Raw genomic sequence first — 18,167 nt, 5'->3', positions numbered from 1 at the left:
CAACAAGAACAAGTTGGTAGTTTTTTTGTTTTGTTGTTTTTGTTTTTTAAAGATTCATTTATTTATTTGAAAGAGTTACACACACACAGAGAGAGAGAGAGAGAGAGAGAGGGAGGGAGAGAGAGAGGTCTTCCACCTGATGGTTCACTCCGCAATTGGCTGCAACGACTGGTCTCCTACACAGGTGCAGGGGCCCAAGGACTTGGGCCATCTTGTACTGTTTTCCCAGGTCATAGCAGAGAGCTGGATCAGATGTGGAGCAGCCTGGTCTTAAACTGGTGTCCATATGGGATGCTGGTGCTTCAGGCCAGGGCATGAACCCGCTGCCCCATAGCACCAGCCCCGGGTAGTTAAAAACACAAAGCTTTACCCATAACAGAGCTGGTAAAAGTGTCCCATCTCAGGGATACAGATGGAAGTAAAATTCCCACTTAATAGCAACTGGTTTCAGGAGGTGGATAAGGGTCTGGTAAATTAGAGATTACTGATATGGAACACAAGTCTTATTGTTTATAGCTGCTGAGTGAATAGTTTATTAGCCTTAGGGTAAAAATTAAGTTAAAAAAAAAAAAAAGTGGGTAAAGCCACTGCCTGCAGCTGCCTGCCTGCTCCCAAATGGGTGTCGGTTCAAGACCCAGCTGCTCTGCTTCCAACCCAGCTCTCTGCTATGCCCTGGGAAAGCAGTAGAAGATGGCCCAAGTCCTTGGGCCCCTGCACCCACGTGGGAGACCCGGAAGAAGCTCCTGGCTCCTGGCTTCGGATCCGTGCAGCTCTGGACGTTGCGGCCAATTGGAGGAGTGAACCAGCGGATGGAAGACCTCTCTCTCTCTCTCTCTCTCTCTCTGCCTCTCTTTCTCTGTGTAACCCTTTCAAATAAATAATTAAATCTTTTAAAAAAAGAAAAGCAAACAAAAACACACCCCGTAACCTCAAATTTAATGTGACTTAAGGGAAACCCAAGGGAGGTGGGAATCCCCGACATTATATGTGCCTGGTTTGGCAGCCTTAAAGGAAGCCAGGAAGAATTCCTCCCAAATCCTTACAGGGGTGGGGGAAGGGCTGAGAAAAAAATCTGAATTGAATCTCTGCTCAGAGACCTTGTACCCGCACATAAACATTAACTCATAAATAAACGCACATAAAACCAGTATCACGTCTAACTGAATTTGAGAGCCATACAGAGGCTCTTATCGGATTTATCATCAAAAAATTTTGTACTACTTTAAAATTCATTCTAGTGAAAAAATATAATTCGTCATCAAGTGTTAGTCCTTCAAATTACAGGGATACTGAATAGGAAATTTCAAAAGCGAAATAGTAGCTGTTTCACACAAGGGCACTTTAAAAATATTTCAGCTTGTGGGTGGGAATCAGGGCAGGGAAGTGCAGTAACTCCAATTTCGGGGCAAAGGTTTCATAAACAATTACCTACAGATAACACCGCTTTCACTGCGCTCCTGGCTCCAGATTCCAGGTGACCGCGACGGCCCCAGAGCGCCCGGGAGGGAACTTTCACCGCGCTAAGGCGCAGGGCGCAAAGGGCACAGCGGCCCGGTCGGAGACCCCGGCCCACGCGGGGGCACCCGGTGCTGGTGGGGGCGGCGGCCAGCACCGCCCCAGCGCCCTTCGCCCAGGGGCCACTCGGTCCCGGCGCCTGAGGGCGAATCGCCCGGCGGCTCCCCCCGCGCCACGTGCGCCACCCGCCCCGCCCCGCGGCCCGGGTGGCGGTCGTCGTCGTCGCCGCCGCCGCCGCGGGAGCCGAGCGCGAGCTGGCAGGCGAGTCATAGAGGCCGGCGCGCGCCCCGCCCCTGCGCCCACAGCCCGGGCGACCGGCACTCGCGAGCCGGGGAATCGCCCGGTGCGCCCTCCTCCCCCTCGGCGGGCCGCTGGGCGGGGCCGGCCCTCAGGCGGCGGCGGCCGGGTCGGGGAGCAGCCACGTCACGCTCCGCGAGGAGGTCCCGCCCCGCCCCCCGGCCCGCCTCTGCATGCCGCCGCCCCGCCCCTCGAGCAGTTACCGGCGCGAGCGGCTTGCGCCTGCAGACGCCGCTAAAGGTCCTGCGGCCCGGCCGCCGGCTCCTCCGCAGCTGCCCGCGCCAGGTGAGGGCTCGCGGCTCCCGGCTGCGGCGCCCGGCGCGTGTTAGCTGGCTCTGGGCGTGCGCCGCCGACGAGGGCTGGGCCGGCGGGCGGTTAGCGCTCCGTTCGACGCGGGCCGGCACGCCGGGCGCTGCGCGGCCTCGGCGGGCGGCGGTGGCGGCGACGGCGGCCGGGCTCTCGGGTTCTGTGCCCCAGGCCGGCGCTAGTCGGTGCCCCGGCGGAGCGACGGGCACCCGGGCTCCCTGGCCCCGGGCCCCCCCCGGCTGGGGTGGCTGGGGCAAGGGGACGATGTCTGCTCGCGCCCCGGTGCCCGCCGTTCACCCTCGGGAGGAGCCGCCCGCGGCGGCCGCAGAGCGGGAGTCGCGGTTGGCCGCGGCAAGCCGGCAGGCCGAGCAGCCGCCCCCGCCGGCTCGAGACGGGAAGGAGGCGGCGAGGGAGGAGAGGGCCGCGGCCGGCACCAGCGCGGGGGCGCGGGGAGAGCCGTCTCCGGTGCCGGTGCTGGGACACAGCGTGCCCCAGGCGGCCGTGCCCGTGAGGCCCCTGTCCCTGCACCTGGCGCACAAGGCGCGCGGGCCCGGGGGCCCCTTCGGCGGGGAGCCGCTGCCACCGCCGCCGCCGCGGGAGCCGCCGGCCGAGGACGCCCGAGCTGAGGCGGCAGCGGCCGGCCCCGAGGAAAAGCTGCCGCCGCCGCCGCCGCCACTGCCGCCGCCGCCGCCTAAGGAAAACCCCTGGACCAAAAAGCCTCCCCAGCACCTGTCCCCCGCCGGGACGGGCCCGCCGCCGCCCCCGCCGGAGACGCTGGAGGCAGGTCTGTGGCTTCTCTGCGGGGGGCTCGGGGAGGGTGCGGAGGGGCTGGGGGAGGGGCGGGCCGGCGTCCCTGTCAGCCCTAGGTATGTCGTGCCAAGGTGTCATTCACGTTGCCCATTTACATAAATGGACATGTGGGAAGGGAGCGACAGGAAGAGGTGGGACCTCAGGTTCTCCTTGACTGATAGGGGCACGGAGGGGGTAAACTTGGCCGCGCGGCCCACAACTGTGTGAATGAGTGACTCGGTAAAGTAGCTTTAACTTTGGAGCGTCAGCGCGGTTCATTGGGGGAGGGGGGGTGGTGGTGGTGGTAAATTTTGGCGGATTTGTAAATCGATTTACAGCAAGTTGGAGCAAAGGAGATTTATTTCCAAGTGGAAATGCGATTGTGGTGTTTTGTTGATAAAACGGAAAAAAAAAAAAAAATCAAGGGTCCCAAAACACTGCTGAGGAGTCATTGAAAATGAGACCCTGAGTGTGGTGGCTCATAAAGTGCTTTGGGCGATGATTGTGGGTGAAAATAATTGAAACAGGATAGTTTGACACAGGAGAGTGAATTGCACGTTAGGGAAATTGTGATCTAACATTCTGTGAGCTCTTATTCCCTTTTGAGATTAGATTGTGTGGTCAGCATTTGAATGCTGACCTATGCAGTATGGCCCTTGGTGCTTTATTTTGGTTGCAGCAACTGCCCTGGTTGTTTTAAAAATGGAAAAGCTAGATAAAATGAAAAGGCAGTGTCTTTCATTTTTGCCATGTTAAATTGTAATGAATTAATTGAGCTTTTGTATAGGCATAACAGCTGTTTTCTTGCAAGGCTTTGCTACTTAAATTTAAAGGTTAACAGTGGAACAGAAAAAAATTTGAACACTTTTACGGGGTTGTGAGAATCAAATGAGATGAAGGATGTGGTGGTATAAAACATAAGGTGGTTGTTGTAAACCCATGTTTCTTCCCTGGAACTCCAGTAGAGGGAGATAAGTGTTGACTTCACTGAATTCTTTAGTTTTTGCGCAGAAATAAACTTCCTTCCTTCGTTGTTCATAAATTTCCATAGTTGCAGCAAACATATTAAAATTGGCTGTAGGTTTAATATTAGTGTAATTCCCTGCTGCCTGTTACTTATTGAAGAGTAAAATTTAACAAAGAAAGCAAAATCTGAATGGCTATCTCACCTCCCTACTTCTGACCTTAATTATACATTATATTGGGTAAACACCAGAAAATGAACTCTTGGTTGGTTGTAAAACCAATTTTACAGGTTTTAAGACTTAAGTGATTGGGAGTTTTAATTGCAAATGATTGAAAATATTTCAGTTTGATGTCCTAACAGGTGCCTTCCTTCTCCAGTGTTCATTGAAGATTAAGAATTAGGTGATCCTTGATGTATAGTGGGATTCATGAAGTTTCAGTTTTATTGATGTTCCTGTAGGAAACACTTTGTGTCTTTGGGGAATCCATTCTGTGCACCCAGGAATACTGTTATTCTTACTGGAAGCAGTGTATTAACTATATTCTTTGTCCAGTGTGGCCTGCACTGTTCTACAACTTTTATTTGCAGTTGATTGACTTAGCTAATTTAGATAAGAGGTTGTGATGTAGGAATGCACTGTGCTGAGACAGTTGGGTGCTCACTAACTAGTTGACTTTTGGCAAGATTTTTGGGCTTTATAAATGAATAAGTTTCCTAATACCAGAGAACCATCTGTATATTACCTGTGTACTTTAACTTCCTATTTTCCTAAGCAAGTTTATAACTTCAAGAATAAAGAAGGTTATTTAGGGTTTAGAGTAGGTACAAACCAAGAAGTGTTAAATTAGTAATTTATTGGTAGGGTACCTGCAAAAGTTAATCTACAAAACAGAATACTCAGAGAGAAAGGGAAGCATATTAATCATGCTTTAGCAACAGAGTTAAGCCAGGTTTGTTTTGGCTGAACCCGGACCTACTGTTATTCTACTAATGAGGTAAAGGAATTCTGTGCCCAGAATTTTGCCAGAAAATTTATTACCACAGTTGGAAACATAGGGGAGTATTTCAGGAGATAAATCTTGAATTTTCTCTGTATTAGTACCTGCAGACCTAAATGAAGTGGGCTCTTGATATCTCAGTCTTTGTGAGACTTTCTTCCACTTGTAGGGTGTTCTGGAGTGTATTGTTGTTTAGAGATCCAGGTAAGGCACTCAGCCAAAGCCTGACCCATCTGAGAGGCTTAGTGCCGTTGCTAGTTAGGAGACTAGAAAGAACTTGGCCTAATCTGTGTTTCCATGTTGTGTTAAAATAATTTCATTTATATTGGAGACCTTTTAAAATTGTAATGTGGAATTTATTAATATTAATCACTTGTAGCTATGATTATATTTTACATGTTAAAAATCTGCTTTCTAATTTCCTTTCTTTCACTCACAAAAACATAATATCTAAAAATTTTTTTCTTCTATTTCAGCTTTATTCTATTTTGATCCTATATTGATTGCTCATTAATTCTCTTTTCTCCCAATGTCTGCTTCTCAGAAATCTCAATTATGTTACTCTTATTACTCTAATGAAATAACAGTTAAATTATGTAAGTAATCCATAAATATATTCTATAAATATAGAACTTCGGATGTCCCTCTGATTACAAAGAAAGTAATCACCCGTTTACTAAATATCTTTTCAGGACTTCCTATGCCGTTGCTTCTAAATATGTTCTGTATATGTGTTTAGAACATAAAATGTCTATTTTTTAAGTGTTAATTGATCCTTTTTAATCTAAATTTCTTTCAAAAATTGCAAAGAGTAGTCCATTAACTTAGCAAATAGGTTTCATTTTCTTATTTAAATGGAGGAAATTAACATTTTTGTGCATACCTCTTGGGATGCAGGTATGCCTTTGTCTAGGGTAGATGCTGAGAAATGGAACAGTTAGGTCACAGGGCTGTTCTATGCAAATTGATACGCTTACTATATAGGAGTATGAGGATGGAGTCTATACATTGTTAAACATTTAAAAAACTCACTGTGGTGGGGCTGGCACTGTCACATGGGGGGTAAAGCCACAGCCTGCAGTGCAGGCATCCATATTGGCACCAGTTCAAGTCACGGCTGTTCTACTTCCAATGTTCTGGGAAAGCAGTATAAGATGGCCCAAGTCTTTGGGCTCCTGCACCTGCTTGGGAGACCTGGAAGAAGCTCCAGGCTCCTGGCTTCGAATCAGTGCAGCCCTGCCTGTTGGGGCCATTTGGGGAGTGAAACCGCAGATAGAAGACCTCTTTCTTTACCTCTGCCTTTCAAGCAAATAAGTCTTTGGGGGAAAAGAACTCACTATGGTAAAAGGGCACTTTACCACATTTCCCACCTCAAATGATAAAATCATGTGAAATATTATCAATGCATTTTCTTAAACTCTGTTGCACTGAAGTTTTCGTTTAGAGAATTGAAGCTCTAAAAATTTTCCCATAGTTTAAGAATAATGTTTTAAAGATACTGGAATATTCCTCAAAAAAGCATCTCATCCAATGATTTTTAAAAGGTGGACACATATGGGTAACACAAACACAGCATGTGTATTTTATATATATTTGGAGGCACTGGTACCTTAAGTTTGTTTTTAGGTCTCTCTCTCTCTCTTTTTTTTTTTTTTTTTTTTGTTTTATTTGAAACAGTAGCACACACATACACACAGATTTTCCTTAAGGTGGTTCACTTCCCAGTTGGTCACAATGGCCAGGAGCTTTATCTGGGCCTCCCATGTGGGTGGCAGGGACCCAAGCTCTTGACCCATTTTCTGCGGTTTTTCCCAGGCGTATTAGCAGGGAGCTGGAACACAAGTGGAGCAGCAGGAACAGAAACTGGAACCCGTATGGGATGCCAGCTTTGCAGGTGATGGCTTTACACACGGGCTACAGTACCATGCTGATACTTTCCAGTTTGTTAAAGTTGTATTCTTATTTATACTTTAGGTATTGGATTTTTTTTTTTTTTGGTAGTTTAAGATGTATATATGTGCAAATGAGAAGAATATTTCATTAAGAAAAAGTAGTTGCAGTAGGAAAACATAGGTGCGGAGCAGAAAACAAAAGAAGCCTATGAGCAAGGAAAAGACCTAAATTACTAATAGAGAACAGTATTTGTCTAAACATTGTCTAGAATTAGATCCAACAGTTGTGTAAGCATTATACATATGTGCCCACATTATGAAGTGGAGCAGCTGGGATACCAGTATGGGATACAGTGTCTCAGGCAGGGGCTTAACCCATTATGCTGCATCACTGGCCCCTTTTTCTTTGATATGTACTCTACATCTTACTTAAATCTGTGTCTGGATTTTAATTCAAAGATGGCTCTATTCTGTAAATTGATCATTGCCATGGCCCTTGGATTCATGTTTTGCTGGATTATTGTGTTAGCTATAAAAACAGATTCCAAGTTTGTTTGCATTTTTTAATGTTTACTTTAGGTCATGTTTAGTGAGATGAACATGCAATCTAGTAACTTTGCTAACTAATGAACAAAACTAAAAGTATAAAGTATTCTTCATTGGGGACAGTGTATTGATTTTTATTGTCAACCATTATGTTTTGACTCAAGGTAAAGACAAGTAGTGATACAGTGAAGGTCTTAGACAAACTTTTACAGGAGCAGTTACTGTCTTTTTTATGGTTTGCGTCTAGGTACACTATTAGGGTTGCCAAACCTGTTTGTTTCCTGGGACAGATAGTTTAAAGTCCTCTGACCTATTTTCTGGATGGTTTTTGATGATTGTATTAATTGTATATAAAAATGTATTCTGGGGCCAGTGTTGTGCTGTAGTGAGTTAAGCCACAGCCTACTGCTCCACTTCCAAGACAGCTCCCTGCTATATGAGCCTGGGAAAGCAGTGGAAAGGTGGCATGAGTCCTTGGGCCTCTGCACCCACTTGGGAGACCGGGAAAAGGCTCCTGACTTTGGCCCACCCAACCCAGGCTGTTGTGGCCATTGGGGAGTGAACCAGCAGATGGAAGCGCTCTCTGTCTTTTCCTCTGTAACTTAGCCTTTCAAATAATTAAATAAATAAATCTTAAAAAAATGTAGTTTTTTGGAAATTGAGTCAACTATATTAAAGCATGTTTCTGATTTTTCGTATGCTGTAATCTTAATGAAAGGATTGGTCTGTCTGTTCAGTATAAGTAAACTGTTAATATTTCTGACTTCTTGATTTGGATATTGGAGACTGGTTTAAATCTGTGTGCTAAAAGTGAGTTGTAGAACTTTGAATTTTGTTGAGTGATAACTACATTGACTTATCAAAATTGGTCAAATAGTTACTTTGTTAAATATACTTATTGAATTAGTAAAAAGAATTCTGTTTATTTTCCTTAGAGCTCAGTTCCCCAAAAACTATAAAAGCTGGAAAACTCAAGACAAAGAAACCCAATAAGGTATGTCTTTACAGGAAATAGTTCTTAACTGTATTTGTTGTGAATGTTGTTATTAGGGACTTTTCAAGTATCAGAAATATATTTTTCTAATTGTCTTACTGATGTTAGTGTAATGCTAATATTCAGAGAATTGTAACCTTTATCCAGTTCCCAGATGATTCTATTATCATCTGTCTCAATTTAGTCAATATCATTAAACAGTACTTGAAGTTGGATAATAAGACCAAAGTTGTCTTCTGTTTGGAGAAACTTTTGGGTCAGTTTGGCAATATATAATTGGATATAAGTAATTTTTAAAGATGCAGGCAGTTTTAGAAAGTATTTTTTTCTATTTAAAATTGCCAAAATAATTTGCAGACATAACACTTATTCATTACTTTTTAGCCTAGTGATTTCAGCGATATGGCGAACTGGCCAACGCCAAGTGAATTAGTGAACACTGGAGTGAGTATTATTTTAAGATTTATTTTTAAAAATGAAAAATAGCCTCTCAACGTGAATTTATTTTACCTAAAATCTAAACAGTTGTTGCCCTAGGGACATATTTAAAGACTTCATCAATAAGATAACTTTCTTGTTAGTTTAATTTTCAGTCATTCTTTGACTCTGCTAATAGTGTTAGTAATGAACCTGGTGTATTAAGCTTTAGCCATGGAAAATGTCACCTATTATTGCCTGTGATAATGAACACATTATAAATTATGTTAAAACACAATAGTTTTATAAAATTATATACACTGGTAAGGAGAAACTGAAAACTTGGCAGCTACCCTTTTTATAGTTTTACCCACTTTTCAGATACTTAATTTCATTAATCACATTTCCCTCATCTGGTTGTATTACTGGGAGGTTATATATATATATATATTTTTTTTTAAAAGATTTATTTATTAAAAGTCAGAATTACAGAGAGAGGGGCAGAGACACAGAGAGATCTTCCATCTGCTGGTTCACTCCCCAGATGGCTGCAATGGCCAGGGCTGGGCCAGGTCGAAACCAGGGAGTAGGAACTTCATCTAGGTCTCTCTATGCAGGTGCAAGGGCCCAAGCACTTGGGCCATCTGCTGCTGCTTTTCCTAAGCACATTAGCAGGGAGCTGGATCAGAAGTGGAGCAGCCAGGACTTGAACCAGCACCCGTATGGGATACCAGCACTACTGATGGTGAAGCATGGGCCCAGGAGGTTGTATTCTTAGGTTGGTGCATGGAGAGACCCTGTCATCTTTTTATAATGCTTGCAAATCAAGAGATCAATTTTTAAAAGATTTATTTATTTGAAAGAGTGAGAGAGAGAGAAAAAAAGAGAAGAGAGGAGATCTTTAGTCTGCTGGTTCACTCCCCAAATGGCTCCATAGCCAGGATTGGGCCAAGCTGAAGCATGGAGCTTCTTCCAGGTCTCCCTGGTGGGTACAGGACCCCACCCAAGGACTTAGGCCATCTTCTGCTGCTTTCCCAGGCACGTTAGCAGGGAACTGGATGGGCAGTGGAGCTGTTGGAACTTTAAGCAGCAACCATATGGGATGCTGGTGTTACAGGTTGTGACATTACCTGCTATCGCACAGCACTGTTCCAAAGAGATTAGTTTTCTTTCTTTTCCTTCCTTTCTCCTTCCCTTCCCTTCCGTTCCCTTCCTCTCCCTCCCTCCCTCTCTCTCTCCCTTCCTTCCTTCCTGATTTATTTATTTATTTGAAAGAATTAGAGGGAGGGAGGGAGGGTCAGACCGATCTTCCATCTGCTGGTTCACCCCCCCCAAATGGCTGCAACAGCTGGAACTGGGCTGGTCCGAAGCTAGGAGCTGGGAGCTTCTTCAGGGTCTTCCACATAGGTCCAGGGGCCCAAGGACTTGGGCCATCTTCTGTTGCTTTTCCAGGTGCATTAGGGAGCTGGATTGGAAGTTGAGCAGCTGGGACTTGAACCAGAGCCCATAAGGGATCCTGGCACTGCAGGTGGTGGCTTAACCCACTATACCACACCACTGGCCTTGAGATTAATTTTCAGTGTGTCTAGTGGAAGCCCATTTTGTGTTTCACAGTTTGCTATGTATGTGTGTTTTCTTTGATGTATATTGTATATATTTCCTTTTTTTTTTTTTTTTTTAAGAGACAGAGAAAACAGTCTATCTACTGGTAACATGCTGCCAATGCTCAACAACCAGGGCAAGGCTGTGGTTAAGACTGAAGCCCACAGCTGGGAACGTAATCCATTTCTCCCATGTAGGTGGCAGGGACCCAATTACTTGAGCCATCACCTGCTGCCTTTTAGGATCTGGCAGGGAGCTGGAGGCATGAATTGAATCCAGGCTCACTAATGAGATTCAGACAGGCATCAACCTCTAGCAAATGCCCACCCCGATTTATAGTCTGTCTCTTTTTTTAAAGATTTATTTATTTATTTATTTATTTATTTATTTATTTATTTATTTATTTGAAGGTCAGAGTTATGCAGAGAGAGAGAGAGAGAGAGGTCTTCCCGATGGTTCACTCTCCAGTTGGCTGCAACGGCCAGAGCTGCGCCGATCCGAAGCCAGGAGCCTCCTACAGGTCTCCCACGCGGGTACAGGGGCCCAAGGACTTGGGCCATCTTCTACTGCTTTCCCAGGCCATAGCAGAGAGCTGGGTTAGAAGAGCGGCTGGGTCTTGATCCGACGCCCATATGGGATGCCGGCACTGCAGGCTGTGGCTTCACCCTCTACGCCACAGCCCGGCCCCTTTTATTTTTTTAATGCATGTTGAAGTGTTCGTGTATATATGTATATGTGTACATACAATTCTTATTGAGAAATATGCAATGGATTTTTTTAATTGAAACTCTGAAAGATGGTTCTAAAATATCCTAATTTTAGAATTGTAGTCTAGGAGCTGGCGCCATGGCTCACTTGCTTAATCCTCCACCTGCAGTGCCAGTATCCCATGTAGGCGCCAGTTCTGGTCCTGGTTGCTCCTCTTCCAGTCCGGCTCTCTGCTGTGGCCCGGGAGGGTAGTGGAGGATGGCCCAAGTGCTTGGGGCCTGCACCCGCATGGAAGACCAGGAGAAGCACCTGGCTCCTGGATTCGGATCAGTGCAGTTCTGGTGGAGGGTGAACCAACAGAAGGAAGAAGACCTTTCTCTGTCTCTCACTGTCTGTAACTCTACCTGTCAAGTAAAAAAAAAAAATTGTGGTCTATATGATTGGTAACATGCTTTGCTTTGTTACTGTTTGTAATTTGTGTAGTAATATTCGTATGCAGTTATTCATATATTTAAGCAGTTTGTGATATAAAAGCCATTCAAAAAGTTTAAAATTTGACCTGGATACTCTTGTGGTATAAGTTGTCACCACAGTCAAGATAATGAACTTAACCATTGCTCCCAGAATTTTTCTACATTCCTTTGAAGTACTTTCTGTCTCTTTAAATTAATTCACATTTTTATGCAAGGATACTTCAAAAAGTTATGAAAAAGTTTATGGGCAGGCATTTGAAACAGTGGTAGAGATGCTGCCTAGAAGGCCAGCTCACTAAATTGTAGGGACTGATTTCTAGTTCCTGCTCTGCTCTGAATTTCAGCCCTTGATAATGCACACCCTTGGGGGCAGCTGGTGATGGCTCAAGTCCTTGGGTCCATGCCACGCATGTGGGAGACTCGGATTGAATTCTTGGCTTCCAGCTTTGACCTGGTCCAACTCTGGCTGTTACAGGCATTAGGGGAGTATACCAGTGGATTGGAGATCTCTGACTCTCTGCCTTTCAAATAAATACAAATTCTAGGGACTAATATTGTGGTATAGCAGGTAAAGCCTCCACTTGAGATGCCTGCTAATGGCCTGGGAAAAGCCCTGGAAGATGGCCCAAGTACTTGGGCCCTTGCCACCCGTGAGGGAGACCTGGAGGAAGCTCCTGGCTTCTAACTTTCACCTGGCCCAGCCCTGGCCATTGTGGCCATCTGGAGAGTGAACCAGCAGGTAGACTGTCTCTTCCTCTCTCTCTGTAACTGACTTTCAAAGAAGTAAATAAATATTTTTAAAAAATTGCTAAGTTTGGCCGGCGCCGCAGCTCAATAGGCTAATCCTCCGCCTCGCAGCACTGGCACACCGATTTCTAGTCCTGGTCGGGGCGCCAGATTCTGTCCCGGTTGCCCCTCTTCCAGGCCAGCTCTCTGCTGTGGCCCGGGAGTGCAGTGGAGGATGGCCCAAGTCCTTGGGCCCTGCACCCCATGGGAGACCAGGATAAGCACCTGGCTTCTGCCTTCGGATCCGCGCAGTGCGCCGGCCGCAGTGCGCTGGCTGTGGCAGCCATTGGAGGGTGAATCAACGGCAAAAAGGAAGACCTTTCTCTCTGTCTCTCTCTCTCACTCACTGTCCACTCTGCCTGTCAAAAAAAAAAAAAAAAAAGTAATAAAAAGTTAAGTTTAAAATGGTGCAAAAAGGGGCTGACACTGTGGCAAAGCAGGTTAACGCCCTGGCTTGAAGCGCCAGCATCCCATATGGGTGCTGGTTCTAGTCCCGGCTGCTCCGCTTCCAATCCAGCTCTCTGCTATGGCCTGGGAAAGCAGTAGAAGATGGCCCAAGTCCTTGGGCCCTTGCACCCACGTGGGAGACCTGTAGGAGGCTCCTGGCTTCGGATCGGCGCAGCTCCGGCCGTTGCAGCCAACTGGAGAGTGAACCATCAGGTGGAAGACCTCTCTCTCTCTCTCTCTCTGCTCTCCTCTCTGTGTAACTCTGATTTTCAAATAAATAAATAAATCTTTAAAAAAAAATGGTGCAAAAAAATTTGAAATCTGTGCATAGTTTTTTCCATGAAATCTTTGAATTACCCTTCCTTGTAAATGTGGTCTCGTCATCAATATAACTATGTTGGGATTCAACTTTTTTTTTTTTTTTTTTTTGACAGGCAGAGTGGACAGTGAGAGAGATAGAAAGGTCTTCCTTTTCCGTTGGTTCACCCCGCAGTGGCCGCTGCGGCCGGCGCACCGCGCTGATCCAAAGCCAGGAGCCAGGTGCTTCTCCTGGTCTCCCATGCGGGTGCAGGGCCCAAGGACTTGGGCCATCCTCCACTGCCTTCCTGGGCCATAGCAGAGAGTTGGCCTGGAAGAGGAGCAACCGGGACAGAATCCGGCACCCCAACCGGGACTAGAACCCGGTGTGCCGGCGCCGCAAGGCGGAGGATTAGCCTATTGAGCTGCGGCGCTGGCATCGACCTGTTTTTAATAGGTCCATTTTGTTGCTAAGTAGTGTTGTAGTATATGGATGTAGCCTATTGTTGATGGACATTTGGATTGATTCCAATTTTTTACTATTACAAAGGAAACTGCTATAAAAACATATGTGCATAAAATTTTACTTGGGGCCTCGGTGCTGTGGTGTATCAAGTAAAGCCACCACCTGAAAAGCTGGCATTCCTTATGGGTGTCAGTTCGAGTACCAGCTATCCCAGCTCCCTGCTAATGTGCCTAGGAAAATGACAGAACATGGCTCAAGTGTTTGGGCCCCTGCACCTAACACGGGAGACTCAGAGGTTCTAACTCCTGGCTTTGGTCTGGCCCAGCAGCCATCTGGGGATTGAACCAGTGGATGGAACATCTCTCTCCCTCTTACCCTTTCTCACTCTTTCCCTGTCTCCCCTTTTTTTGTGTGTCTTCCTCTCTATAACTCTTTCAGATAAATAAATCTTTGAAATATTTTTACATGGATACCTGCTTTGATTTTTCTTGGTTAAATAACTGAAGTAGAATGGCTGGACCATGGGCAGCTCTAAGAAATTGCCAAACTTTGCTCCCACCAGAGTTAAGAGAGTCCAGTTCCTCACCAACTCTTACTATATCCATTTTAAACCAAAGTTAGCCATTAGTAAGTGATCAGCAATTTGAAATTGTGGTTTTAATTTTTATTTCTCTAATGTGGATTATCTTTTTACATTTGTCTACCAGCAATAATTGATGAAGAGTCTCATCAACTCAGGTCCATTTTTTTAAAAAATATTTTCTCCCGAGAAGGCGTTTTGAGAGTTCATTTTACATTTTATACACAAGTCCTTTATCAACTACTCAGTCAGTGCCTGTTTTCTCAAAGTCTAGAGCTTGACTTTTAAGTGTCTTGAAAAATAGTTTTTATTTTGATTGTGATTTGTTTGGCAATATTTAGGTAAAACGTATTATCACAAATTTTTGGTTATACTTAAGAAAATGTTAATGGAAATTATTTCATCCAGAAAACTTTGTTTGTAGTGTCAGAGTGTCATCAGTCAAGGGAATAAGAAGCTGCAGAATAGAAAGGAAAAAGAAGAGAAGACTGAGAAGAAAAGTAACAATGAGAGTAAAGAAAACCGGGAAATAAAATTAGATGGCCCTGGTGAAAACGTCAGTGAAGATGAGGCTCAATCAAGTAATCAACGAAAAAGAGGTCAGTTAATCCTTGTGTTATCTGTGTTATGTGTGTTAAAGTTTTTGAAAAAAGTTACAGCAAGGAAGAATTGTAATTAATGAATTGCTCACTAATAGTTATCAATATGTATTTTGTATTTCATCAGGATAAACCATATGTAATAGTAATTGATTTGTTTTTACAGTATGAGCTTTTTTGCGTTTAACTTAGGCAGAGGGGTTCAATAACTTCACTGAAATTTTGCATTACCTTTTTTTTTTTTTAAAAAAAATTTTATTTATTTATTTATTTTGACAGGCAGAGTGGATAGTGAGAGAGATAGAGAGAAAGGTCTTCCTTTCTGCCGTTGGTTCACCCTCCAATGGCCGCTGTGGCTGGCTCATTGCGCTGATCCGAAGCCAGGAGCTAAGTGCTTCTCCTGGTCTTCCATGCGGGTGCAGGGCCCAAGGACTTGGGCCATCCTCCACTGCCTTCCCATGCCATAGCAGAGAGCTGGCCTGGAAGAGGGGCAACCGGGATAGAATCCGGCACCCCGACCAGGACTAGAACCCGGTGTGCCGGCGCCGCAAGGTGGAGGATTAGCCTGTTAAGCCACGGCGCCAGCCGCGTTACCTTTTTTTAAAAGAAGATTTATTTATTTGAAAGGCAGAGTTACAGAGAAGAGAGAGAGAAAAAGATCTTCCATCTGTTGGTTCACTCCCCAAATGGCTGCAATGGCCAGAGCTGGCCCAGGACAAAGCTAGGAGCCAGTAACTGTGTCCTGGTCTTCTACATGGGAGCCAGAAGCCAAGGTCTCCATTTAGGTCTCCTACAGTAGAAGGGCTGGCACTGTGGCAGAGTGAGTAATTGTGTGCGCTGCCTGCAGTGCCAGCATCCCATATGGGCGCTGGTTTGAGACCTGGCTGATCCACTTTGGATCCAACCCTTTGCTATGGCCTTGGAAGCAGTATTAGATAGCTCAAGTGCTTGGGCACCTGTGCCTGCATGGGAGACCCAGAAAAAGCTCCAGGCTCCTGGCTTAAGGTTGGACCAGCTTCGGTAATTGTGGCCATTTGGGGAGTGAACCAGCGGATGGAAGATCTCTCTTTCTGCCTCTGCCTCTGTAACTCTGCCTTTCAAATAAATAAATAAATCTTAAAAAAAAAAAAAAATAGTACAGCAGCCAGGACTTGAACCTGTACTAATGGGATGTCGGCATCTCAGACGATAGCTTAACTCACTGAGCCACCATGCCAGCCCCTTAAGTTATCTTTTTATTCCATTTTTCCCACATGCTTTTTTTTTTTTTTTTTTTTAAGATTTATTTTATCTATTTTAAAGAGTTACAGACAGAGAGGTCTACCATCTGCTGGTTCACTTGCCAGATGGCCGCAACAGTCGGAGCTGTGCCGATCTGAAGCCAGGAGCCAGGAACTTCTTCAGGTCTCCCACGTGGGTGTAGGGGCCCAACCATTTGGGCCATCTTCTGCTTTCCCAGGCAATAGCAGAGAGCTGGACAGGAAGTGGAGCAGCCGGGTCTCCAGCTGGTGCCCATATAGGATGCCGGCGCTTCAGGCCAGGGCGTTAACCCGCTGCACCACAGCAACAGCCCCCACATGCTTTTTTAAGCCCTCATAATCTATGCAGGTAAATGGAATGAAGTTCCACTTATATATGTGGTTGACATTCTCGAAGTTGTATGATAAATACTTTTCTTTTAAATCTGAATTGGAACTACTCCTTATTTTTTAGGGAGTTCCAAGAAAATGAGATACTTTATTGTTTTGCCGTTGGTTCACCCTCCAATGGCCGCCGCGGTAGGCACGCTGCAGCCAGCGCACCGCGCCGATCCGATGGCAGGAGCCAGGTGCCTCTCCTGGTCTCCCATGGGGTGCAGGGCCCAAGGACTTGGGCCATCCTCCACTGCACTCCCTGGCCACAGCAGAGAGCTGGCCTGGAAGAGGGGCAACCGGGACAGGATTGGTGCCCCGACCGGGACTAGAACCCAGTGTGCCGGCGCCACAAGGCGGAGGATTAGCCTAGTGAGCCGCGGCGCCAGCCAAAAAATGAGATACTTTATTGTTTTAAGAGAAAAGTGAGAATAATTTTGGTCAGCTGTTTCCCTTATAGCATTCCCTCATAAAAATTATAGTTTGAAAGAAAAAAGTCTTCATGCTAGTTTCCTAAAGTTTTTGTATGTTTAAGGACAGAAGATTATTATTTGCTTTGTAAAAATCATATTCATTCAGTGTTCTGAGTGTTCAGAGAGTGGCAAGAGATAGGGTGGGAAACATAGGCAAGGTCCACAGAATATACGTCTTTAGTAATGTGGAACTAGGATCTTATTTTGAGTGGTGTGAAAAGCCATTAAAACATGTGGCATAGCAGGTTAAGCTATGGTCTGCAGTGCCAGCATCCCATAAAAGGCACCAGTTCGAGTCCTGTTAGCTCCATTTCCTATCCAGCTCCCTGCTAATGGCCTGGGAAAGCAGCAGCAAATGTCCCAAGTCCTTGCATTCATGCACCCTTGTGGGAGTGCCTGGAAGAAGCTCCTGGCTTCGGCCTGGCCCAGCCCTGGCGGTTGCTGCCATTTAGGGAGTGAACCAGGGAATGCAAAATCTCTCTTGGGTCTCTCATCTTTGTAAATCTGTCTTTCAAATAAATAAATAAATAAATACATCTTTTTTTAAAAAAAAAGTATCTGTTCCCTAGCTGCAGGGTAAGCATTAGGTTCATGTGATACAATGGGCAAAGAGTAATTGCTCAAGTAGTTGCAACAGGATTACTAAGTGATTGTTAGAAGAAGAATTTCGGCCGACGCCGTGGCTTAACGGGCTAATCTGCTTTGCGGCGCCGGCACACTGGGTTCTAGTCCCGGTTGGGGTGCCAGATTCTATCCTGGTTGCCCCTCTTCTAGGCCAGCTCTCTGCTATGGCCCGGGAAGGCAGTGGAGGATGGCCCAAGTGCTTGGGCCCTGCACCCGCATGGGAGACCAGGAGAAGCACCTGGCTCCTGGCTTCGGATCAGCGCGATGCGCCGGCTGTAGCGGCCATTGGAGGGTGAACCAACGGGAAAGGAAGACCTTTCTCTCTGTCTCTCTCTCTCACTATCCACTCTGCCTGAAAAAAAAAAAGAAAAAGAAGAATTTCCTCTGCTTCTTAACCGTTTTATCACTTAATTTTTCCTGCTTCTTAGTTAAGTAGTCTAGAATTCATACAGATGACAGACCTGCCATCATGCTCTGAAATTTATCTTCTTAACTTCATAAGTTAAAACTGGTCAGCCCTATAGCTGGGTATTTTATGTAGTGATTGATATTATGAGTTGATCCTTTAGAACACTTTTTTTTTTTTAACTTAAAAAAAGTCAGTGAACCTCTGATAGAATTTATATAGTATAGGCTTTAAAGAGTTTTTAGCTTTTTATATTCTTTTTTTCTCATCTGATCCTCATTTTGCAAGATTTATAAGAAATCAGTACTGTTACCTTAATTGTTATAACTGCTTGATTACTATGTTAGTTTTTCC

At 45.4% G+C, this 18,167-nt stretch overlaps 1 protein-coding gene across 9 annotated transcripts in view; it reads left to right on the top strand.

Moving 5' to 3' along the window:
- The first annotated feature begins 2,026 nt into the window (after window positions 1-2,026).
- Window positions 2,027-18,167, top strand: part of LARP1B (La ribonucleoprotein 1B) — a 142,408-nt gene continuing 126,267 nt past the window's right edge. For 3 of the 9 annotated variants that reach the window (XM_062199638.1, XM_062199637.1, XM_062199639.1), the window contains exons 1-4: window positions 2,284-2,902; window positions 8,246-8,304; window positions 8,689-8,748; window positions 14,505-14,679. In XM_062199638.1, coding sequence (XP_062055622.1) covers window positions 2,383-2,902; window positions 8,246-8,304; window positions 8,689-8,748; window positions 14,505-14,679 — 814 coding nt within the window. In that variant the 5' untranslated portion in view covers window positions 2,284-2,382. Of the gene's footprint in view, window positions 2,098-2,282; window positions 2,903-3,094; window positions 3,148-8,245; window positions 8,305-8,688; window positions 8,749-14,504; window positions 14,680-18,167 lie in introns of those variants that run through there. The other 6 variants (XM_062199634.1, XM_062199633.1, XM_062199640.1 and 3 more) reach the window with 5 other exon arrangements.

The sequence above is a fragment of the Lepus europaeus genome, chromosome 8 (assembly GCF_033115175.1).
Source record: "Lepus europaeus isolate LE1 chromosome 8, mLepTim1.pri, whole genome shotgun sequence".
Lineage (NCBI taxonomy): Eukaryota > Metazoa > Chordata > Mammalia > Lagomorpha > Leporidae > Lepus > Lepus europaeus.
This window is presented reverse-complemented; position numbering and strand designations above follow the sequence as displayed.